Source organism: Hippocampus guttulatus, chromosome 6 (assembly GCF_054856545.1).
Source record: "Hippocampus guttulatus isolate MCC_2025c chromosome 6, RoL_Hgut_1.0, whole genome shotgun sequence".
Taxonomy (NCBI): Eukaryota; Metazoa; Chordata; class Actinopteri; order Syngnathiformes; family Syngnathidae; genus Hippocampus; species Hippocampus guttulatus.
Genome location: NC_141266.1, coordinates 19934466 through 19953591, shown reverse-complemented (window position 1 = coordinate 19953591; position 19126 = coordinate 19934466). Strand labels below are relative to the sequence as shown.

The following is a 19126-nucleotide window of genomic DNA, read 5'->3' as shown; positions in this document are numbered from 1 at the left end:
AACATGAATTTGGCCCGAATGCTGTTTGGTTTTTGTAATGCCTAACTGTCCTGTTGTCTCGTGCAGGCACAAAAGGAGGCTTGAGAAGAAGAAGAAGGAGAAGAAGAAGAGGGTCCTCCAGTGGGTGGCGTGGGAGTGCGAGGAAGTACTTAACGGCGCTCACATCATTAATTAGCCGCCAGAAATCAATACATTCGGACTCATCGATAAATCCATCCGCGATGGACGGGAGTCTGGGAGAGATGTCGCTGCACGGCCACGCCGAGCTGCACTCGCGGGACCTCTCGGCCGCCTTCCCCCGTCCCCCACTGAGCGCCGGCCCCCCTCTGGAACCCGAGCCGCGGGCTCCTCCGCCGCCCTTCGAGCACGCCATGTCGGCGCTGGGCTACAGCGGCGACTCCCCGTCCGGGTCGGGCAGCACCTATACCACGCTGACCCCCTTGCAGCCCTTCGATGACAAGTTCCATCACCACCACCACCACCACCACCCCTGCCTCCCCGTCAGCAACGTCATCGGGAGTTTCACGCTGATGCGCGAGGAGCGAGCCGGCCTCTCCGCCAACTTCTACAACCCCTACGCCAAAGATCTCGCCATGAGCCAAAGTCTGACGCCGCCCTCCTCGGGTCTAGGGTCCATGCACAGCTATGGAAGTCCCAATGGCGGGGGCGGAGGTGGCGGCGCCGGACAGATGCTCCACGGTGGCTACGACGTCCATAGCGGGAGCCTCTTCTGCAGGACCTCGGACTTCGGGCGAGAGATGTCGCCCCCGGGATTGGGTGCCGGCGACATGTCCATGGGGCACCAGCTGAACAAAATGGACGCGTCGGCCCATCACCCTCACATCTACAGCCAGCACTACCAGGCGCACCACCACCCCAGCCAGCAGGCTGCCAAGATCGCGGACCACCTGCATTCCCTGACGTCCTCCCCTGGGGACGGCACCTTGGGTGGTGGGTCCCCAGGGGGCGGCGGCGGCGGCGGCGGTGGCGAGGAGATCAACACGCGTGACGTAGCCCAGAGGATCATCACGGAGCTGAAGCGCTACAGCATCCCGCAGGCCATCTTCGCCGAGCGCATTCTTTGCCGCTCGCAGGGGACGCTCTCCGATCTCCTGAGGAACCCCAAACCCTGGGCCAAGCTCAAGTCCGGACGCGAGACCTTCAAAAGGATGTCTCGATGGCTGCAGGAGCCCGAGTTCCAGAGGATGGCCTCGCTCCGGCTCGAGGGTGAGAACACATGCACACGCACACGTACATACTGTAGGTAGAATAACGGTCCCCATGGAAGAAATTGTATGCATCAGTGTTCCCAATACAGTAGAAAGATGCTCCGATGAGAATCTTGTCCCCAGTGGAAGCGATTCCTCATGGAAACCTGTTCAGGAATAACAATATGGTGGAATTATATGCCTTGTGGAATGAGGTTCCTTGTGGACTAAAGTTCCAAATAGAAAGATGCCCCTTGTAGAATGCCGCCCCTCACAGAAGGATATTCCCTTGTGGAATAAAGGTCACAATTGAAAAATGCTCCTGGTAGAATGACATTCCCCATAAAATGCTTTTCCTCATTGGTCCTCATCGAATGTTGTTCCACATAGAATTTATGCTCCTTATGCAATGTTTGTTCCTCATGGAATTAGGTTCCAAACGGAAAGATCCTGCTCATAGAATGTTGTAAGACGTGGTCACGGATGCGAGAGCCTCTTTGGTCTACTTGCTCTTTGTTATTGATCCACAAAGGGACATTTGACCACCGTGTGTGTGTGTGTGTGTGTGTGTGTGTGTGTGTGTGTGTGTGTGTGTGTGTGTGTGTGTGTGTGTGTGTGTGTGTGTGTGGATCAGAGTGTCCATATTCTAAAAGACTGCAAAAGACTCCAAAAAGTCTTTGACTGCTTATGACATCACACACTTCCTGTCTCATCCCGAGCTTAACGAAATCAGTTCGGGAGCCTTCATTCTAACATTCTAACCAAACTGGTTTAATATAAAAAAAAAATGTTAAAAAAGAGAAAAAGAAAGAAACAACATTTTGGACTGCTTTGAGAGCCCAGCCTTTTTCCTACCGGGGGGGGGGGGGGGGGGGGGCTGCGGTGCTCGTGGTGGTGGCAGGGACTGTTGGGGGGTTTTTTCCCCCTCTTGGCCGATTGCGCTTTTGTTTAATTACAAGTGTGTATTGATTACCATGGGAAAGAACAGCCGGCCTCGGCCGCCATTTCCAGACGGGAATTAGCATTCCGAGGAAGGCTTCTCGCATCTCCTTTCTCACTTCTCGTTGATGTTGTTTCGTCAAATAAGCGTTTATCTGCCGAGACGTTTGTCCAAACACGTCTCACCGGTGAGCCCGGGATTTAGCGGTCGAATGATATATGGGATGACGCCTCGAGTGTTTGGAGGAGGCCATTGGGACGGTCACTCCAAGTGGAGGACGTGGGAATCCGCAGATGAGGAAAATGCAAAATGAGCCGTGTCCAAATTCCGGCCTGGGGGCCATTTGTGACCCCCTTTCACTTTTATTGGGCCGATGCATATTTAAAAAAATAAAATTAAACACGGCTGCATTAAAAAAGTGATAGAAAAAAGTTACAATGTTGAAAAACAGCACACATTAAAAAAAAAAAGTTAAATGTAACAAAAGATAAATGAATAAATCTCATATTTAAAAAATTAAATCCACATGATTGTTCCAAAATAACAATTTTCATTTTGAAAAAAAAAAAAATCTAGAAATGTAACCAAAACCTTTTTATAATTTTTTTTAACAATGTCAGGTTTCAGGAATTTTTTGTTATACTGCACAATTGTAAATAAATGTTTCAAGATACAACACTATTTTTATCTCTATAATATAAACTGTAAAAAGAAGAAAAATAGTTGACTATTACAAGATATAAAATTTATTTAAATTATTTTTTTTTCAAAATGTGAGCAAAAATGTGAATATCTGCCGCAACTCTGTTCTAAAATAATGATTCCATTCACTAAATAAATGTTTGAAAACAAACCATTAGAGATTACATGTAAATGTATTGATTTTAAAAGTGAAATACAACTGAACTGTACTAAGGTCATAATTGTTTCACGAACCACTCGTGGCTAATGACAAGCCCGGTTGGATATTGTGATTTCTAAGCAAAAATGTACACGACTGTTGTTTTTAATTCAGCCATGCGGCCACGCAAGAGTTAACCAGCCTGGCCGAGTCTAAGCTCCTCACATTTAATCAATAATTTCTATCAGCCGCTGGCCCACAAAGCAATGGGGAGGTTGGGGCGGTGCTGGTGTGAGGGGGGGGGGGCTACTGTGTGGGCTGCGGGGGGAGGCCAGAGCTACCCTGAGGTGGGGGGAAGGGATCGGGGTGGGGGTTTGGGGTATGGGCACTCAAGGGCTCTCCATCACGTTTGCGCAACACGAGACGCAGCGTACATCACGATTAGCGGCTGTTCTCACCATCATAAGATGCCCGGGGGGGGGGGGGGTAATATTTATGTCAGCCAGCCACCACCGATTTATTGCGCGCCAATTGTGAGCCTCTTACGCGCCATTACAGTGCGAGCAAGCATTTACTTAATGGCCACCGCAACCGCCGACGCCATGGCCAGCCAGGGAGGAAGCGGACCAGGACGCCCCCCCCCCCTCCCCCCGCCCATCCCGGTTGCCCTCCCACAACAGGCCGTAAATTCTCCCTGCACTCTAACTAGCCATCGCTATTGTGTTGCCGTTTTTATTACGACATATCATTCCTCTTTGGAACAAGCCAATCTCCTTCTAGTGTGTGTGATTTGGCCACTCGGCAGCAGTATACTATTGTCATCCAGACAAAATAAAGAAGAGTTTCACAACTATTGGAAATGACTCGGTAATCTGCAGTAATATTAGTTGTTTTCTTTGTTCTTTTTTTTTCGCGAAAGACAAAGAAAAATATGCCTGTGAGTACTGTTACATTGTCTGTCTACAGTTGCGGCTGCACCGTTTCTGTTCATATCTCAATTGCTTAAAGCAACTCAAGTCCTGGAGGGCCACTGTCCTGCATGTTTTCCAATTCTCCCTGTTGCAACACACTTGATTCAAATGATCAGATCATCAGCAAGCTCCGGGGAAGCATGTGGCTTCAAGCATTGCAACCCAAACACATTGATGCTTTTTGGTTAGCCCATCTATGGCGTTTGATATTTTGTCTTACAATTAAGATGAGCAAAGTTAAATTAATTAAGTAAACTTTAACTGGGAATGCAATCAATCTGTTTCTTCAACTATTCAGGTTTCAAATTGGCCTCAATGTCAGCTTTTTTTCCATTCTTTGATCGGTTGGTCGGACCAAAACTGGTTGCGGACAACGAGCAAAACACACCATGAGCAGCCATTTGCATGCATGAGCATGGCTGGTGAGTGTGATGTATATCATTTGACATTTTATGGGTTTTTGTTAGATCAGTATTGATTGTAAACTGCTCTAGATGAGGTAAGATTGTGTGCATTTAGATTGCGTTTTTATACAAAGTAGTTTTGATGGTTTAGGGTTTGGTTTAGGGGTTAGGGTTAAGGTTAGGTTCGGGTTAGGGGTTAAGATTAGGGCCTTGGGTTAGGGTTAGGGATAGGGTTAAGTGTTAGGGGTTATGATTAGGGTTAGGATTTGGGCTAGGGTTAGGGTTAGGGGTTAAGTGTTAGGGGTTAGGGCTAAGGGTTCAGGATTAGGGTTAGAGTTAAGGTTAAGGTTAAGGTTAGTTTAGCGTTATGGTTAGATGTTAGGGTTCAAGGTTAGAGTTAGGTTTATGGATAGGGTTTTTGTTGGAGTTATCGTTAGAGGTTAGGGGTTAGAGTTCGAGGTTTAGGTTAGGAGTGAGGGTTAGGGTGAGGGTTAGGGTTGGGTTAGGGTTAGGGCTAGGGCTAGGGCTTAAGTTTAGGGGGTAGGGTTAGGATCAGAGGTTAGGGTTAGGTTTAGGGAATAGGGTTTTTGTTGGGGGTTAGGGTGAGAAGTTAGGGTTTGGGCTAGTTGTTAGGGTTAGGGTAAAGGTTAGTGTCAGGTTTAGGGTTAGTCTTTAGTGTTAGGGTTAGGGCTAGGGTTTAGGGTTAGCGGTTAGGGTGATGGGTCAGGGTTAGGTTTTAGGAATTAGGGTTAGGGTTAGGTTAGGTTTAGGTTTAGGGTTCGGGTTCGGGTAAGGGTAAGGGTTAGGGGTTGGGGTTGGGGTTGGGGTTTGTTTGAGGGGTTAGGGTTACTTCAGCGTTAGGGTTTTCGTTGGGGGTTAGGGTTAGGGGTTAGAGTTTGAGTTTATGTGGTGTCCCCCGCCTACTGCCCGAAGATGGCTGGGATAGGCTCCAGCACCCCCTGCGACCCTTGTGAGGAGAAGCGAATCGGAAAATGGATGGATGGATGGATAGCTGTCATAATCTCATGTTGTTGGCGCTCCTTAAGCATCACATGGCAGTGAGTGTGTCACATCGTTGTTTAGTCATACTTTAAAATGTCCGAAGGTTGTAATAGAGTCGCCTGGGAGAAAGACGGAGAACAAGGCGGCGCTGAGGTCGCGCTTCTTTCCCTGGCTAATGACCAAGAAACCTGGAATGAGATGTTTGGGGATGACGAAATGAAGCTAATCCATTGAGGTTGTTTCATTTATTTAATGGAGTGTTTGTGTGGCGTATGCATGTGTGTGTGTCTGTGTGTGTGTGTGTGTGTCTGTACGCGTGTGTGTGCGCATGCGTGTGTGAGTTTGAAGGTCACACTGAGCTGATATCTCCAGCCTATCGGTTGAGGCGCAGCTGTTATTTTTTTCACATGACACGAAGAGTCGTTAACGGGTTAGCTGGTTAACAGCCAGCCAATTCTACACACTCATTCTGCCGATTCACCAAGGCCGGTTCCCGCCTTTTAGAGCCACGCACACTCAAAGTCACAGATACTACAGTAGAACATGAGGGCGATGACCCCAAGTGGAGAAAATAATACCTGCATTTCACATGTTGCACATTGCTCAATTAATCAATGGGATAATCGTTAAAATATTCAATGGCTACAATCCTGGGTAAACGTATCACTGTAGTAACTGTGAAAGTATTTGGGTTGCAACTAACTATTATTTGATTATATTTTTTGTATTATTCATTGATAAATCAGATTTTTTAAAAATCCCTTAATTCAAAAACAGGACATTATTTCAGATTGAGAATAAATGCAGAGAACGCACAAACATACATGATTAAGGTGCAGTTTCTGGTTCAAATGTCAGAAATGAGGCAAAAATGATTCCCAAAGTAAAAGCCGATGTTTGCAAGAGCTTTATCGTATTGGCCCGAATATAAGACGTTTTTTTTTTTGCATTGAAATAAGACTGAAAAAGTGGGGGTCGTATTATATTCGGGGTTGAGACATTATACCCATTCATGGCGCTAGATGGCGCCAGATATCATTGAAGCGAATGCTGAACCTGACTCCCAAGGCCAAAGCGAACCCCTGTCACGAAGAATAAAAATAAAAATTGCGGTAGCACGAAGAAGAAAAATAAAAAATAGCTCTAAGAAAGAAAATAGAAGATAATAATACAAGAGATAACAGAAAATGGAGAAACGTAGCGACAATCTGGAGAAAATTGGGTCGAAGATCGGCCAGGCTAACCGGCAGCTGAGGAGAAGTTATGATGTCATTTACATTTCAAAAACCAGAAGCCATTCATTACTGAATGTGATTGCACTTTAGTTTACATATTTAAATGTTCAGATATTAAGATTTGAATGAGGCAAAATAACATGCTTTTTCTCTCAAATATATTGTTATAATCATTTGTTTCAGATGTCCTGTAATTATTTTCTGTATAAAAATTAATTTGGTGTTCAAAAAGTCATTTTTCATACTTGAGTCTTGAAAAAGAGTGGGTCGTCTTATAATCAGGGCCGTCTTATATTCGGGCCAATACGGTATTTGTATTCAATACGAAGACAGCTTTCATGGCGGATGACTGAAATCTGAGAAAATGTAATGTTGGCAGGCTGAAATTGGGAGGGGGTGGGGGATGGATCGGGAGATTTTGAATTAAATAGGTGTCAATAGGTCTTGTGCTTGTGTTTGTGTGAAGCACATTGAGTTGTCTTGTCAGCTCATGCAGTTGGTTATTGTGATCAGTTAGCGTGTCACTGAAGGCATCCGAGTGCCCGTCAGAATCCCCGCAAAGCTGCCGGACGCGTGCGCCGATGCCTTTCCTGACACAAGTTGCTGATTCGTCTCTTTTTGAGGCATCCGGTTTGCCGACCTCAGCGCTTTCCCTTCAGACAAATCCACTTTCCCCGCACTTAATCCATTTGTCTTCGTTAGCTGCCTGGACCTTTTGTTTTAATTTGTCTCGTCGTTGCGTTCCCACCCACTGCGCAGCCTGCAAGAGGAAAGAGCAGGAGCAGAGCAAGCTGGAGAGGAACCAGGGGCCCAAGCGCACTCGGCTGGTGTTCACCGACCTCCAACGTCGCACCCTGCTGGCTATCTTCCGGGAGAACCACCGGCCCACCAAGGACCTGCAGGTGACCATCTCGCAGCAGCTGGGCTTGGAGCTCTCCACCGTCAGCAACTTCTTCATGAACGCGCGGCGTCGCAATCTCAACAAGTGGAGCGACGAGGGCCGCCCGTCCTCCACCGGGTCCTCGGGATCCAGCGCCTCGTCCTCGGCGGTGTCGTGCAGCACGGCGTGATGGCGGCGGAGCGGGCGGCACGGGGACACGGAGCCGAGTCTGAGCAGTGACCGGCCGGCATGAAATGTCCTCCTGAAGGCGCGGAAGCAGCCGTGAGCCATCATTTCAAACCAAAGCGTAGGGCGGGCGCCCTGAAGTGTGGCTAGGTGGGGAGGGCGCCGCGTTGATACAAGTGCGGGGCGGACGGTCCCGCTTGTACAGTGGTACCTTGACTTTTGCAAATCATTGCTTGTTTAATTTTGTTTTGTGAGCAAAATCGCTGATGTACGTTCAGACGTTTATTAAACGGGATATATAGGCCCACACAAACAAAATGAAAACACTTGCAAGACACATTGAGAAGATACGAGCACGCTAGAGCGACCGTGGGACTCCGGATCTTGTCACTCACTAGGCCACGCCCCTTAAAGGCACACAACACACAAATGTACAAGTTTGTGACCTTTTATTTTTCACAAAGACAAAATGAGAACAATTGCAAGGAGCATGGATAAGACGCTAACATTCCGACTAGCTGCATGACTGCGGCTCCTGATGTTACTCTTTTGGCCACGCCCCTTAAAGGCACACGACACACAAATGTACGACTGTGTGTGTGAAGGTGTGTGCATGAGTGACTTTTGGCTTTATTACTTAAAAAATATCGTTTAACAATACAAATGTTTTTTTTTAAATTACACAAATACAAAATGGTAACATTCTCAAGGCGCAATGAGAACACACAGTGAATTAAAACCACATGATAACTGGATGGTCTCATGTCTAGAATTAAGCCACGCCCCTTTAAGGGAAACATCAACACACAAAACCTTAAGTTTGTGTGATGTGTGTGTGTGTGTGTGTGTGATTATCAACTTAATTATAAATTAATTATAAAACCACTTCAATTCTTTCCCTTTTATTTTGTGATGTCTTCATCTTTATTTTACAAAACAGTGCAAGTTTTCATTTTCATTTCAAAAATGAAAAATCAAGTGGCGCTTGGTCACGGAGTCGAGGTACCACTGTACAGTCCTTTCCGTGAGGCCATCTTGTCGGCTTCTTGTAGATTAGTGGGCGGCGAGAGGTTCCACCAATCAGGAGCAAGCATACTTTTGGTGCACCTCCGGCCTCGCCCGCTCCTGACCAATCAGGAGCTGCTGTTTGCTCATATGTGCTGAGCGCTCTCTCATTCTGTCGTGTGTGATTTTTCCTGAATCAGACCCTTCCTCCTCTCCCATTTAGTTTATTATCTCCCGCCTTTCCTGGAGAATCATGATGAACGAGGAAGACGAGGAGTTTTTTTTTTTAAAGCATGCGTTTCCATGGTGATGGCTCCAACGACTTGCAAGCCTGGAATCATCCGGAGGCCTCAGTAGCGTCTTCGACTCGCAGCTGTCAATCATTCGCTGTAACAGGAGAAGCCCCACCCCCCTCGCCCAATGCCATGGCCTTGACTGAATCACAAAGACATGGACAGAATCCATTCATTTGGGCTCCCAAAAACCATTCAAGGTATTTGAAAGGGAGGGGGGCAGGGGTGGGGGGGGGGGTTGACACTTTCTCTCTGTTTGCCACACATGACAGTCTTTATTTTTTATTTAATTCTTTTTTTTTTACACTGAAGGAATGTGATTCTTTCCACCGTTCTTTTGTACAGATGTCAAGCACACGCCAATGGTTTTTGGTCCGCAAAGGAAACGGCTTTAAGTCGCCGCCCTTTTTGGCCAAGTGACCCCACCCACTCTATTTATCTTTCGTCTATTTATTGGGTTCCCCCCCCCCTCCCCTTTAATTTATTCACCTATTTATTGACACCAACGATACCATTGTACGTGTTTATTTATGATGTCTGTGTTTTTATCCGATGGGCACTTTTAGCTGTAGAATCCCATCGTAATACCAAAGATGAACTTTGCTTCCCTGAATGTAACTCTCGAACCCCCGACGCCTCGATTCCTCACCACAATCCCTCCCGTGATGTTACGTACAGTATCTTGACGGCCTGTTTCTTTGTGTGTGTGCTCAGCTCTTCTAGGCCAAAGCTTCTTTGAATGTCGTGATATGAATAATGAATATTGATCATGTTGATGATGACAATAATTAGCGGTGATGAGGTGGGGGGGGCCCCCCCATCTCTGGCTCGGGACCCTCCCCTCCACCTTCCCCGTGAGTCTTCAAGGTCACGTGCTCGTGTCCCCCGGGGTCCTGCATGCTTGTGACCCTGCCCCTAACCCCCCCATACACCTCACTTGTGTCCTCATCCGCAGTCTCAGTACCAACGGGGTCCCTTGGGGGGGGGGGGCTCGAAAGAGCCGACAAAAAGGGGTCATCTTTTTGGGGGGCACTTCCAGGTGTTTTTACTGCCTCTTTGGTTTTATTTCCTGGTTGTTCAAGGGAAGCTCTTTCTAGTCTTCTCGGTCTAGTTTAGGCCACATCCAGATGGATAATTTTGACTTTGGTTTTGGGGCTTTTGAAAACCAAGGTCAAGATGGTCCAGCTCTGGTTTGGGGCAAAATTCTCTTCAAAGCAAAGAATGTATTTTTATGTGTCCAATGAGCCCATGTTATTCACGAGCACCCCTACCCCCCTGCCCCAAAAGGTTTATAAAGCACTACTTTTGTCTAAATGAAGCTCCTCGACCGTCTTCAACATAGTTCCTTAGCACCAAGATTCCATGAGATGGCAGCAAAGAATTAATTTTGATGCTTTGGGTATAGTACAAAAATAGCAAATAGGTGAATTTTTCAGCAAACGGCAGAGGGTAGATAAAAAGTTCCCGGCTCGCCGCACGAACTCGGATATTTTTTGGCCTTTTGGCCTTAACTACACATTGTTGTTGTTCGAGGTGAAGACGTTTCAAACTCTCTACTCGGTTTGTCTTTGGACAAAATTAACCCAAGAGCCATCAATCTCGTTTTCATTTAATTTTTGGGGATGGTGCCGCCGCTTTTACCCAGCAGCTCGGAAAATCTGACCCCGCCACCCAATATAGTATGTCTTTCTTATCTGATTTATTTTGTATCAGGTCTCCAAGGGTTTGAGGGGTCCAGGGAAAGCCATTTTTGAGCATTTATTTCACATCCTTGATATCCACGTGTTCGTACACTCTTGGTCCTCACAAGTAAGACATTCCAACGCACGAGCAGAACGACTGTGTCTTCCTAATCGGGCCTCATGCAGCACAGTAGTTTACTTTTAAAGTTTAATTGTATACAAGTAGGCCAAAAGTGGCACCAGTAGTTGCAAAAAGCTCAAGAGCAAGACCAAGTTGTTCCACCTGGGGGCCCCGAGTTGTTCTATCAGTGGGCTCAATTGGGCTACTCGCAGGGACAAAGCGTGCATTAGCACATGGATCTTTAGCTGGATATGAAGGATACGGAATAAACGCCCAAAAGGCTTTTCCCTCCTTCTCGTATGGTTGTCTTAGCTTTGCGAAAATACCAAAGATTGAATCCCGTTTTCCAGCTCGCTTGCGTGTCTCTGCGGACCAGCAGTCCTTCACTCTGTGCACCTGACAGATGAGCAAGGAGGGGCGCCGAGGGATGACGCTCAATTTGAGGGTGGGGCAGGGGGGGGGGGTCTTGGAGGAGGTCATCGACTTTTGTAGTCGACTTCAAAGGAGTCCTTCTCTGCGGGTATTTGCTCGGGTGTACGCTCTCGGACCAACCGGCGGGCTTTGGGGAGGGCGTGGGTGGACGGGGAGGTGAGGGGCTGGGGGGAGGGATCAGAGAGGATGATGATGGTGGTGGTGGTGAGGGCGAGGGGCTGAGCCTTGTTTAAAGTTTCATGTGTAACAATTGTTAGCATGAGCGTGTGCTGCCGATGCACATTTTAACCCCACCGCCGCCTCCCCATTGGCCCCACCTGGTGGCTGGAGGATGCAAATGAAAACCTCTTTCAGGGTTAAAGCGGGGGAAAAGCAAAAAAAAAAAAAAAAAAAAAAAAAAAACCCCAAACAAAACTAACAAAAAAAATCATAATAATAATAACCAAAGATTGAAGACGTTAGCTGCTGCTGATGCATGGAGCACTCAGAGGAATGATGAAGCACCACGAGCATCCATCATTGCGGGAATGCTGAAGAGCAGATCTTATTATGCAAAAAAATTCTTTTCATTTGTTTGTGTTTTTATTTTTATGTATTTATTTTTTGGGGACAGACTCGTCACTTCGCCACTGATTCAAACATCGCAACTTCGAAATAGTCACAAAATTCACATCTTCGGAATCATTATTCGCGCGTCCTAAATTCCTAATTTTTCCACAATTCCACATTTCACACGAGTCCAATTAGATCAAAAAAGCATTTTATAAATTAAATTCAGACTTCCACATATTTTCTTTGATTTAAACAATTCCATCTCTCTGTGTGTGTGTGTGTGTGTGTGTATATATATGTATATATATATATCCATCCATCCATCCATTTTCCGAACCGCTTGATCCTCACTAGGGTCACGGGGGGCGCTGGAGCCTATCCCAGCCGTCTCCGGGCAGTAGGCGGGGGACACCCTGAATCAGTTGCCAGCCAATTGCAGGGCACACAGAGACGAACAACCATCCACACCCACACTCACACCTAGGGACAATTTAGAGCGTCCAATCAGCCTGCCATGCATGTTTTTGTAATGTGGGAGGAAACCGGAGCACCCGGAGAAAACCCACGCAGGCACGGGGAGAACATGCAAACTCCACACAGGGAGGCCGGAGCTGGAATCGAACCCGGTACCTCTGCACTGTGAAGCCGACGTGCTAACCACTGGACTACCGGGCCGCCCTATATACTTTATATATTCATAATTTTAAAACATTTGTTACGTTTTCCACGGACCCATTCCGTAATTGATACCTTTGAAAAGCGCACATCTATCTTTTCCTTTCCGTCCCACCTTCAGAACGGATGAATGTCCGAATTTCCCCCTCGGCATCAGCTCTTCAGTATTCAACCGCAATTTCAACAGAAATTGCAATCGCTAGTATTGATGGTGATATGAACAAGACAGTGTTATTGTGTTGAAGTGGAACTGAAACGTTGACTCTTTTGACTGTGCCCCCCCTCCCCTATACAGTACCCTACCCCCCTCCCTACTTTCTTTTGTGTACACAAAGACTTGACCATCTACCTCAACTGTGTGAGAAGAAATTCCGTAACCAAAGAATTCCATGCTGTCAGGGTGTCTGCCTGTCCGTCTCATCCGTCTCTTCTTCTTCTACTTCATGCCTTTGTGTCCAAAAACCTAAAAAAAATAAAATAAAAAAATAGCTGGAATCAATCTTTAGCGGCGCCCGAGTGGGCCCGCGTCCAGCCAAAGCTTCCGACCCGTCCATCCGTATCCTGTGTGTAAATAAATTCCTTGTCAAGACCAAAAATGAAAGAAAGAAGGAGGTGACAATCCAAGCAAGGAGGTTCTTGCTGTAATCAACGTTGCCTGTTCCTTGTTTTCCCAAAATGCCGGAATCACGGGACTTTTCCCCCATAAAGTCATCCCGGAATCAAAGTAGGAGACAGAAGCTATTTTTCCACGTTTGTAAAGAAATAGCCAGCCTCGCTCCCTCGTTCCCGGTCCAAAGGAGAAAAGCTTGTACGGGCGGGGAGGGGGAGAAGGCGCCGCAGAAAACGCGAATATTTGACTGTCGATGCGTTTCCTGGGCTCCCGGCCCGAGTCGGAAGAACGTGGCGGGAATTTTCTTTTCTTTTCTTCTTTCTTTTCTATCAGCAACTCAAGAGAATCCCTTTGAATACCTCATGTGAAGCTTGTTTGTTGTGATGTTGCACTAAAAAAGTAGAAAAAAATAAAAACACTCATTTGTAACCCAAAATTTCTCACGGTGAGCTTCTTGACAAGATGGGATCTTCATCTTGGAAATTTTTTCTTCACGCGTGAAATACATTAACATATTGAGAGACTAAAATACTCACAGGTTCCCTAAAAGTCGACATTTTTCACACCAAAAATTCCCCACTGATTCCCAAAGGCACATTTGACAAATCAGATTCACGTTGTTCTAATTTAGAAATCAAAACCATTATTTTATTGTCTTATGATTCAAAACAATTCATTTACACAAGTTTTAATGTGACAAAAAATATCATTCATCAACAATCCCACATTTTCATCATGGAAATACCCCGCCCCCCCCCCCCAAAAATCCCTATTCATTCCCGATGACACAATAAATATTTGAAATTCTCTAAAAAATCAGCTCATTCAAATTACATGCCAAAAACTCAATATGTACCAAAAAAAAAATCTAAATTTTCCAAATTAATTTTCTCAGCAAAAACATTTACTATCCATTCTCAGTGACATATTCAATAAAAGATTCCAGCCACTCCCTTTCCACATTCGGAAAGTTCAGCTCATTCAATTCAATTGACCATAGCAATGATTTTCGACATGACAAAAATGACCATTGACCAAAAATTCAGCATTTTCACCATTAAAATACCCACAAAAAAAACCTATTCAATTCTCAGTGACATATTCAACACAATAGATTCACATCACTCCCATTTAAAATGGAAACATTTAGTTCATTTAATTTGATTTTGAAATGATTTTGACGCAACAGAAATTTAGCATTTTCCTCATGACAACTTCCACAGAAAAGTTCCTTATTCAAAATCAATGACACGTAATAAAACAGCTTAATGTCGTTCTCATCTGGAATTCAAAACATTCAGCTCATTAAATTCACCTTGGGAACAATTTTCTACATGCTCAAAATTCCTATTCCACAAAAAAAAAAAACATTTTCCCTGTTCATTCCCTATACAGATTCAACAAAACTGGTTCCCATTGATCCTATAACAAATGCTAAATGTTCACTCACACAATTCCCCAAATAAGATGCACAGCGTTTGAAACCCTAATTTGAAATCCTAACCTTTGTTTGAAATCCTACATTGCAACCTTACCCATAGTTTGACACCCTAGTTTGAAACCTTAACCCTAGTTTGAAACCCTAATTAGAAATCGAACCTGAGTTTTAACCATTAATTTGAATCCCGAATGGGAAACCGCAATCCTACTCTGAAAGCCAAATTTGAAAGACTAACCCTCGTTTGATACCGTACATTGAAACCCTAACCCTACTTTGAAACTCTACCCACGTTGAAGCAGCCTCACATTGAAACCTTAACGCTTCTTTGAAATTGTTCTTTAAAACCCTAAATCTATATTAATAGTAATAACAACAATCATACTAACAATCACAATTATTATTATTAATGTATGTAGTTTACTTTCTGTGAGTGCGTTGCGGACTACATGACAGGATAGCTAGCAAACAGAGCGATGCCGCATTGGTTGTTTTTGTCGCGAGCAGTGTTGTGTCCAAGGACCGGCAACCCGAGGCCAAGGCCAAGGCCAAGGACTTGGAACATTTTCCGAGGCCAAGGCCAAGGACAAAGGACTTGCCTCCAAGGCCAAAGACCAAGGACTGATTTTGAAGCTGAGGCCTAACTGAGGACATGTATAAAACAATGCTATCATACCACTTGGCAGGTCTTCATGATTTGCAACACCCCTCCATCATAACCCCTTGCACTCCCTACCGCTTGAATGAAGTGTTTTTATTCAAAGAGTAGAACAGTCAGGGTATGTGTTATTTATACTGAGAAAAACAAAAAAGCAAATGATATACATTTATGAATTAATGTTTTTGTGCAGTAGTTTCTTAATATGAAGTAAATCAACAATCAACAGGCATGACATGGCACGGAAGACAAGTTGAGAAATGACTTTGCATAGAAGTCAATCACTGAGTGCAGAAAAAGCGGTAATCTCTGCAGTGATAATTTTACAGTTTACCGGCAGCGAGTCCCAGGGACTCGCTGATCAGAAAAGTATGAGTCCCATTATGCATTGAGAGAGTCCCAAATTTCGAATTCTGAAATGGTGTACCGTATTTTCACGACTATAAGGCGCCATTAAAAGTCTTAAATTTTCTCCAAAATGGACAGGACGCCTTATGATGCAGAGCGTCTTGTGTATGCGGTGAGTTCCAAAACCTGACTGACAGCCGACATGCTGTTTATATAGAGAAAAGGCGGAAGTGACTGTGGACAGGCATGCGGCAAAGAAGTCGGCCAATCAGTGAAGGGTGGGCGTGTAAGTGGACGCTAAAGGGACGCCACAAGCAGGTACCAACACCTGTATAGAGTGTGGCTATGTGCATTGTTGCAAAACAACTTCGGTTTTGGTTTCTAAGAACTCCCGAAAATAAATTCTACAAAGAGACACGCCTACGAAGCTCAGTTCAAACTTCAAGCCATCGGTTATGCTTTTGGCATGCGTGCCCATCTCACAGCAGCGGTGAAAAACCAAGTCAAGCAAATGAACTCTGAGCTTGCCGTTATTCCCGGAGGCTTGACTAAAGAACTCCAACCGCTGGACATCGGCATCAACCGGGCGTTCAAAGTAAAGTTGCGAACGGCATGGGAACAATGAATGATCGATGGCAAACACAACTTTACAAAGAGTGAGAGGCAGCGCCGGGCGAGTTACGCCACAATTTGCGAATGGATTGTGGCTGCTTGGACGAACGTGTCTGCTTGCACTGTTGTTCGAGTTTTTGGCAAAGCCGGCATCATTTCTGTGGAGCCACATGGCAATGAGAGTGACTGACAACGAGAGGGAACACGGCGTTTTTGATGGATTACCGGTACACAATTGTTCAATTCTGATACAGAGGATGAGGACTTTGATGGATTTCTGGGTGATGATTGATCGAAAAACGTGAGTACATTGTACAATGGCTAAATAAAATACAATGGAACTCAGTTTTGCTTCCGTTGCCTTTTTAAAAACGTGTTTTTAGCTTGTATCTGTATGTCTTGGCCATGCTATGGCCCGAAAAAACGACATAGTATAGTAAGGCGTTTTTGAGCCGAAAAAAACGACATAGTATAGTAAGGCGTTTTTGAGCCGAAAAAAATGACATAGTATAGTAAGGCGTTTTTGAGCCGAAAAAAACGACATAGTATAGTAAGGCGTTTTTGGCCTGAAAAAACGCCATAGTATAGTAAGGCGTTTTTGAGCCGAAAAAAACGACATAGTATAGTAAGGCGTTTTTGAGCCGAAAAAAACGACATAGTATAGTAAGGCGTTTTTGAGCCGAAAAAAAGACATAGTATAGTAAGGCGTTTTTGAGCCGAAAAAAACCCCCGACATAGTATATAGTAAGGCGTTTTTGAGCCGAAAAAAACGACAGTATAGTAAGCCGTTTTTGGCCCGAAAAAACTACATAGTATAGTAAGGCGTTTTTGAGCCGAAAAAAACGACATAGTATAGTAAGGCGTTTTTGGCCCGAAAAAATGACATAGTATAGTAAGGCGTTTTTGGCCCGAAAAAAAAAGACATAGTATATATAGTAAGGCGTTTTTGAGCCGAAAAAAACGACATAGTATAGTAAGGCGTTTTTGAGCCGAAAGAAAACGACATAGTATAGTAAGGCGTTTTTGAGCCGAAAAAAAGACATAGTATAGTAAGGCGTTTTTGAGCCGAAAAAAAAACGACATAGTATATAGTAAGGCGTTTTTGAGCCGAAAAAAACGACAGTATAGTAAGCCGTTTTTGGCCCGAAAAAACGACATAGTATAGTAAGGCGTTTTTGAGCCGAAAAAAACGACATAATATAGTAAGGTGTTTTTGGACCGAAAAAAACGACATAGTATAGTAAGGCGTTTTTGAGCCGAAAAAAACGACATAGTATAGTAAGGCGTTTTTGGCCCGAAAAAAAAAAGACATAGTATAGTAAGGCGTTTTTGAGCCGAAAAAATGACATAGTATAGTAAGGCGTTTTTGGCCCGAAAAAAAAAGACATAGTATATATAGTAAGGCGTTTTTGAGCCGAAAAAAACGACATAGTATAGTAAGGCGTTTTTGAGCCGAAAGAAAACGACATAGTATAGTAAGGCGTTTTTGAGCCGAAAAAAAGACATAGTATAGTAAGGCGTTTTTGAGCCGAAAAAAAAAAACGACATAGTATATAGTAAGGCGTTTTTGAGCCGAAAAAAACGACAGTATAGTAAGCCGTTTTTGGCCCGAAAAAACGACATAGTATAGTAAGGCGTTTTTGAGCCGAAAAAAACGACATAATATAGTAAGGTGTTTTTGGACCGAAAAAAACGACATAGTATAGTAAGGCGTTTTTGAGCCGAAAAAAACGACACAGTATAGTAAGCCGTTTTTGGCCCGAAAAAACGACATAGTATAGTAAGGCGTTTTTGAGCCGAAAAAAACGACATAATATAGTAAGGCGTTTTTGGCCCGAAAAAAACGAAATAGTATAATAAGGCGTTTTTGGCCCGAAAAAAACGACATAGTATAGTAAGGCGTTTTTGAGCCGAAAAAAAACAACATAGTATAGTAAGGCGTTTTTGAGCCGAAAAAAACGACATAGTATAGTAAGGCGTTTTTGGCCCGACAAAACGACATAGTATAGTAAGGCGCTTTGATTTTAACATTTTTACCACACGCTGAATAAAAACACAATTTATAATTTCTACAATCTGTTCTAGTTCGAAAAGTGAGTGGAAAAAAAAATCCTGAAGCATTAACTGTGCATCCGTCAAGTGTCTTCAAGTGGAAGTCAAATGTCAACATGGTGACAGGATGAAAGTAAAGTTACAGCATTTCCTGCCCATGACCCTTGAGCAATGATGTGGAAAAAACGTTATATTACCAAATGTGTTTGTCTTTTTTTAATTTTAGTTTTTTTACATCCATCCATCCATCCATTTTCCGAACCGCTTGATCCTCATTAGGGTCGCGGGGGGTGCTGGAGCCTATCCCAGCCATCTCCGGGCAGTAGGCGGGGGACACCCTGAATCAGTTGCCAGCCAATCGCAGGGGCACACAGAGACGAACAACCATCCACGCCCACACTCACACCTAGGGACAATTTTTAGAGCGTCCAATCAGCCTGACATGCATGTTTTTTTGGAATGTGGGAGGAAACCGGAGCACCCGGAGAAAACCCTTACATTTTCACTTTTATACTTAAAATACATATGCTCAACACCACCACCAATTAAGTCGAAAATATAGCAAAAAAACAAAACAATTGTTGATAAGTTCATGATGGTGCACAAGAAAAAGTATCCATAGCGCTATATCGACATATAATCCTTTGCGCTATTACGACATATTATAAAAATAATAATACAAAATAATAATGACAAGTTGGTGAAACTTACCTGCACGAAGCATCTCAGAGGTGAAGGGGCTGTTTTGAGGAGGAAAATAAGTGTTGCTCAAGTTCCTCGTCGACCAACTGAAAATATTCAGCTACAAATATATTTTTGAACAACTTTAAGACGCCTAAATCCAGCAAAAACGAGCAACGCCTACAAGTCGTGCAAAAGCAAATTCAAACCTGCGAAAGATCATTTCCCAATTTGTGGGAGTCGAGTAGACGATCAACAGCAGCCTCCAGTGGCGCCGGTGTGTACTACACTTCCCAAGTC

At 44.4% G+C, this 19126-nt stretch overlaps 1 protein-coding gene and 1 long non-coding RNA gene across 2 annotated transcripts in view; one reads left to right on the top strand and one right to left on the bottom strand.

Moving 5' to 3' along the window:
- LOC147204014 (uncharacterized) overlaps positions 1–18977 on the bottom strand; it is a 28301-nt gene extending 9324 nt beyond the window's left edge. The window contains exon 1 of the long non-coding RNA XR_015101171.1: positions 18857–18977. This is a non-coding gene — a long non-coding RNA (uncharacterized LOC147204014). The remainder of the gene's footprint in view (positions 1–18856) is intronic.
- On the top strand, positions 66–9152 carry onecutl (one cut domain, family member, like). The gene is made up of 2 exons (XM_086112582.1): positions 66–1227; positions 7361–9152. The coding sequence occupies exons 1-2, from the start codon at positions 222–224 to the stop codon at positions 7669–7671; spliced, it is 1317 nt and encodes a 438-aa protein (XP_085968708.1). The 5' UTR covers positions 66–221; the 3' UTR covers positions 7672–9152.
- Positions 18978–19126: the final 149 nt, after the last annotated feature.

What these genes read in the sequence shown, in the direction of transcription:
- onecutl (XM_086112582.1), top strand. Translation starts at nt 222, where the DNA reads ATGGACGGGAGTCTGGGAGAGATGTCGCTGCACGGCCACGCCGAGCTG. An exon ending in GGCCTCGCTCCGGCTCGAGG is followed by an intron (nt 1,228 to 7,360) that starts GTGAGAACACAT and finishes CCCACTGCGCAG; the next exon opens with CCTGCAAGAGGAAAGAGCAG.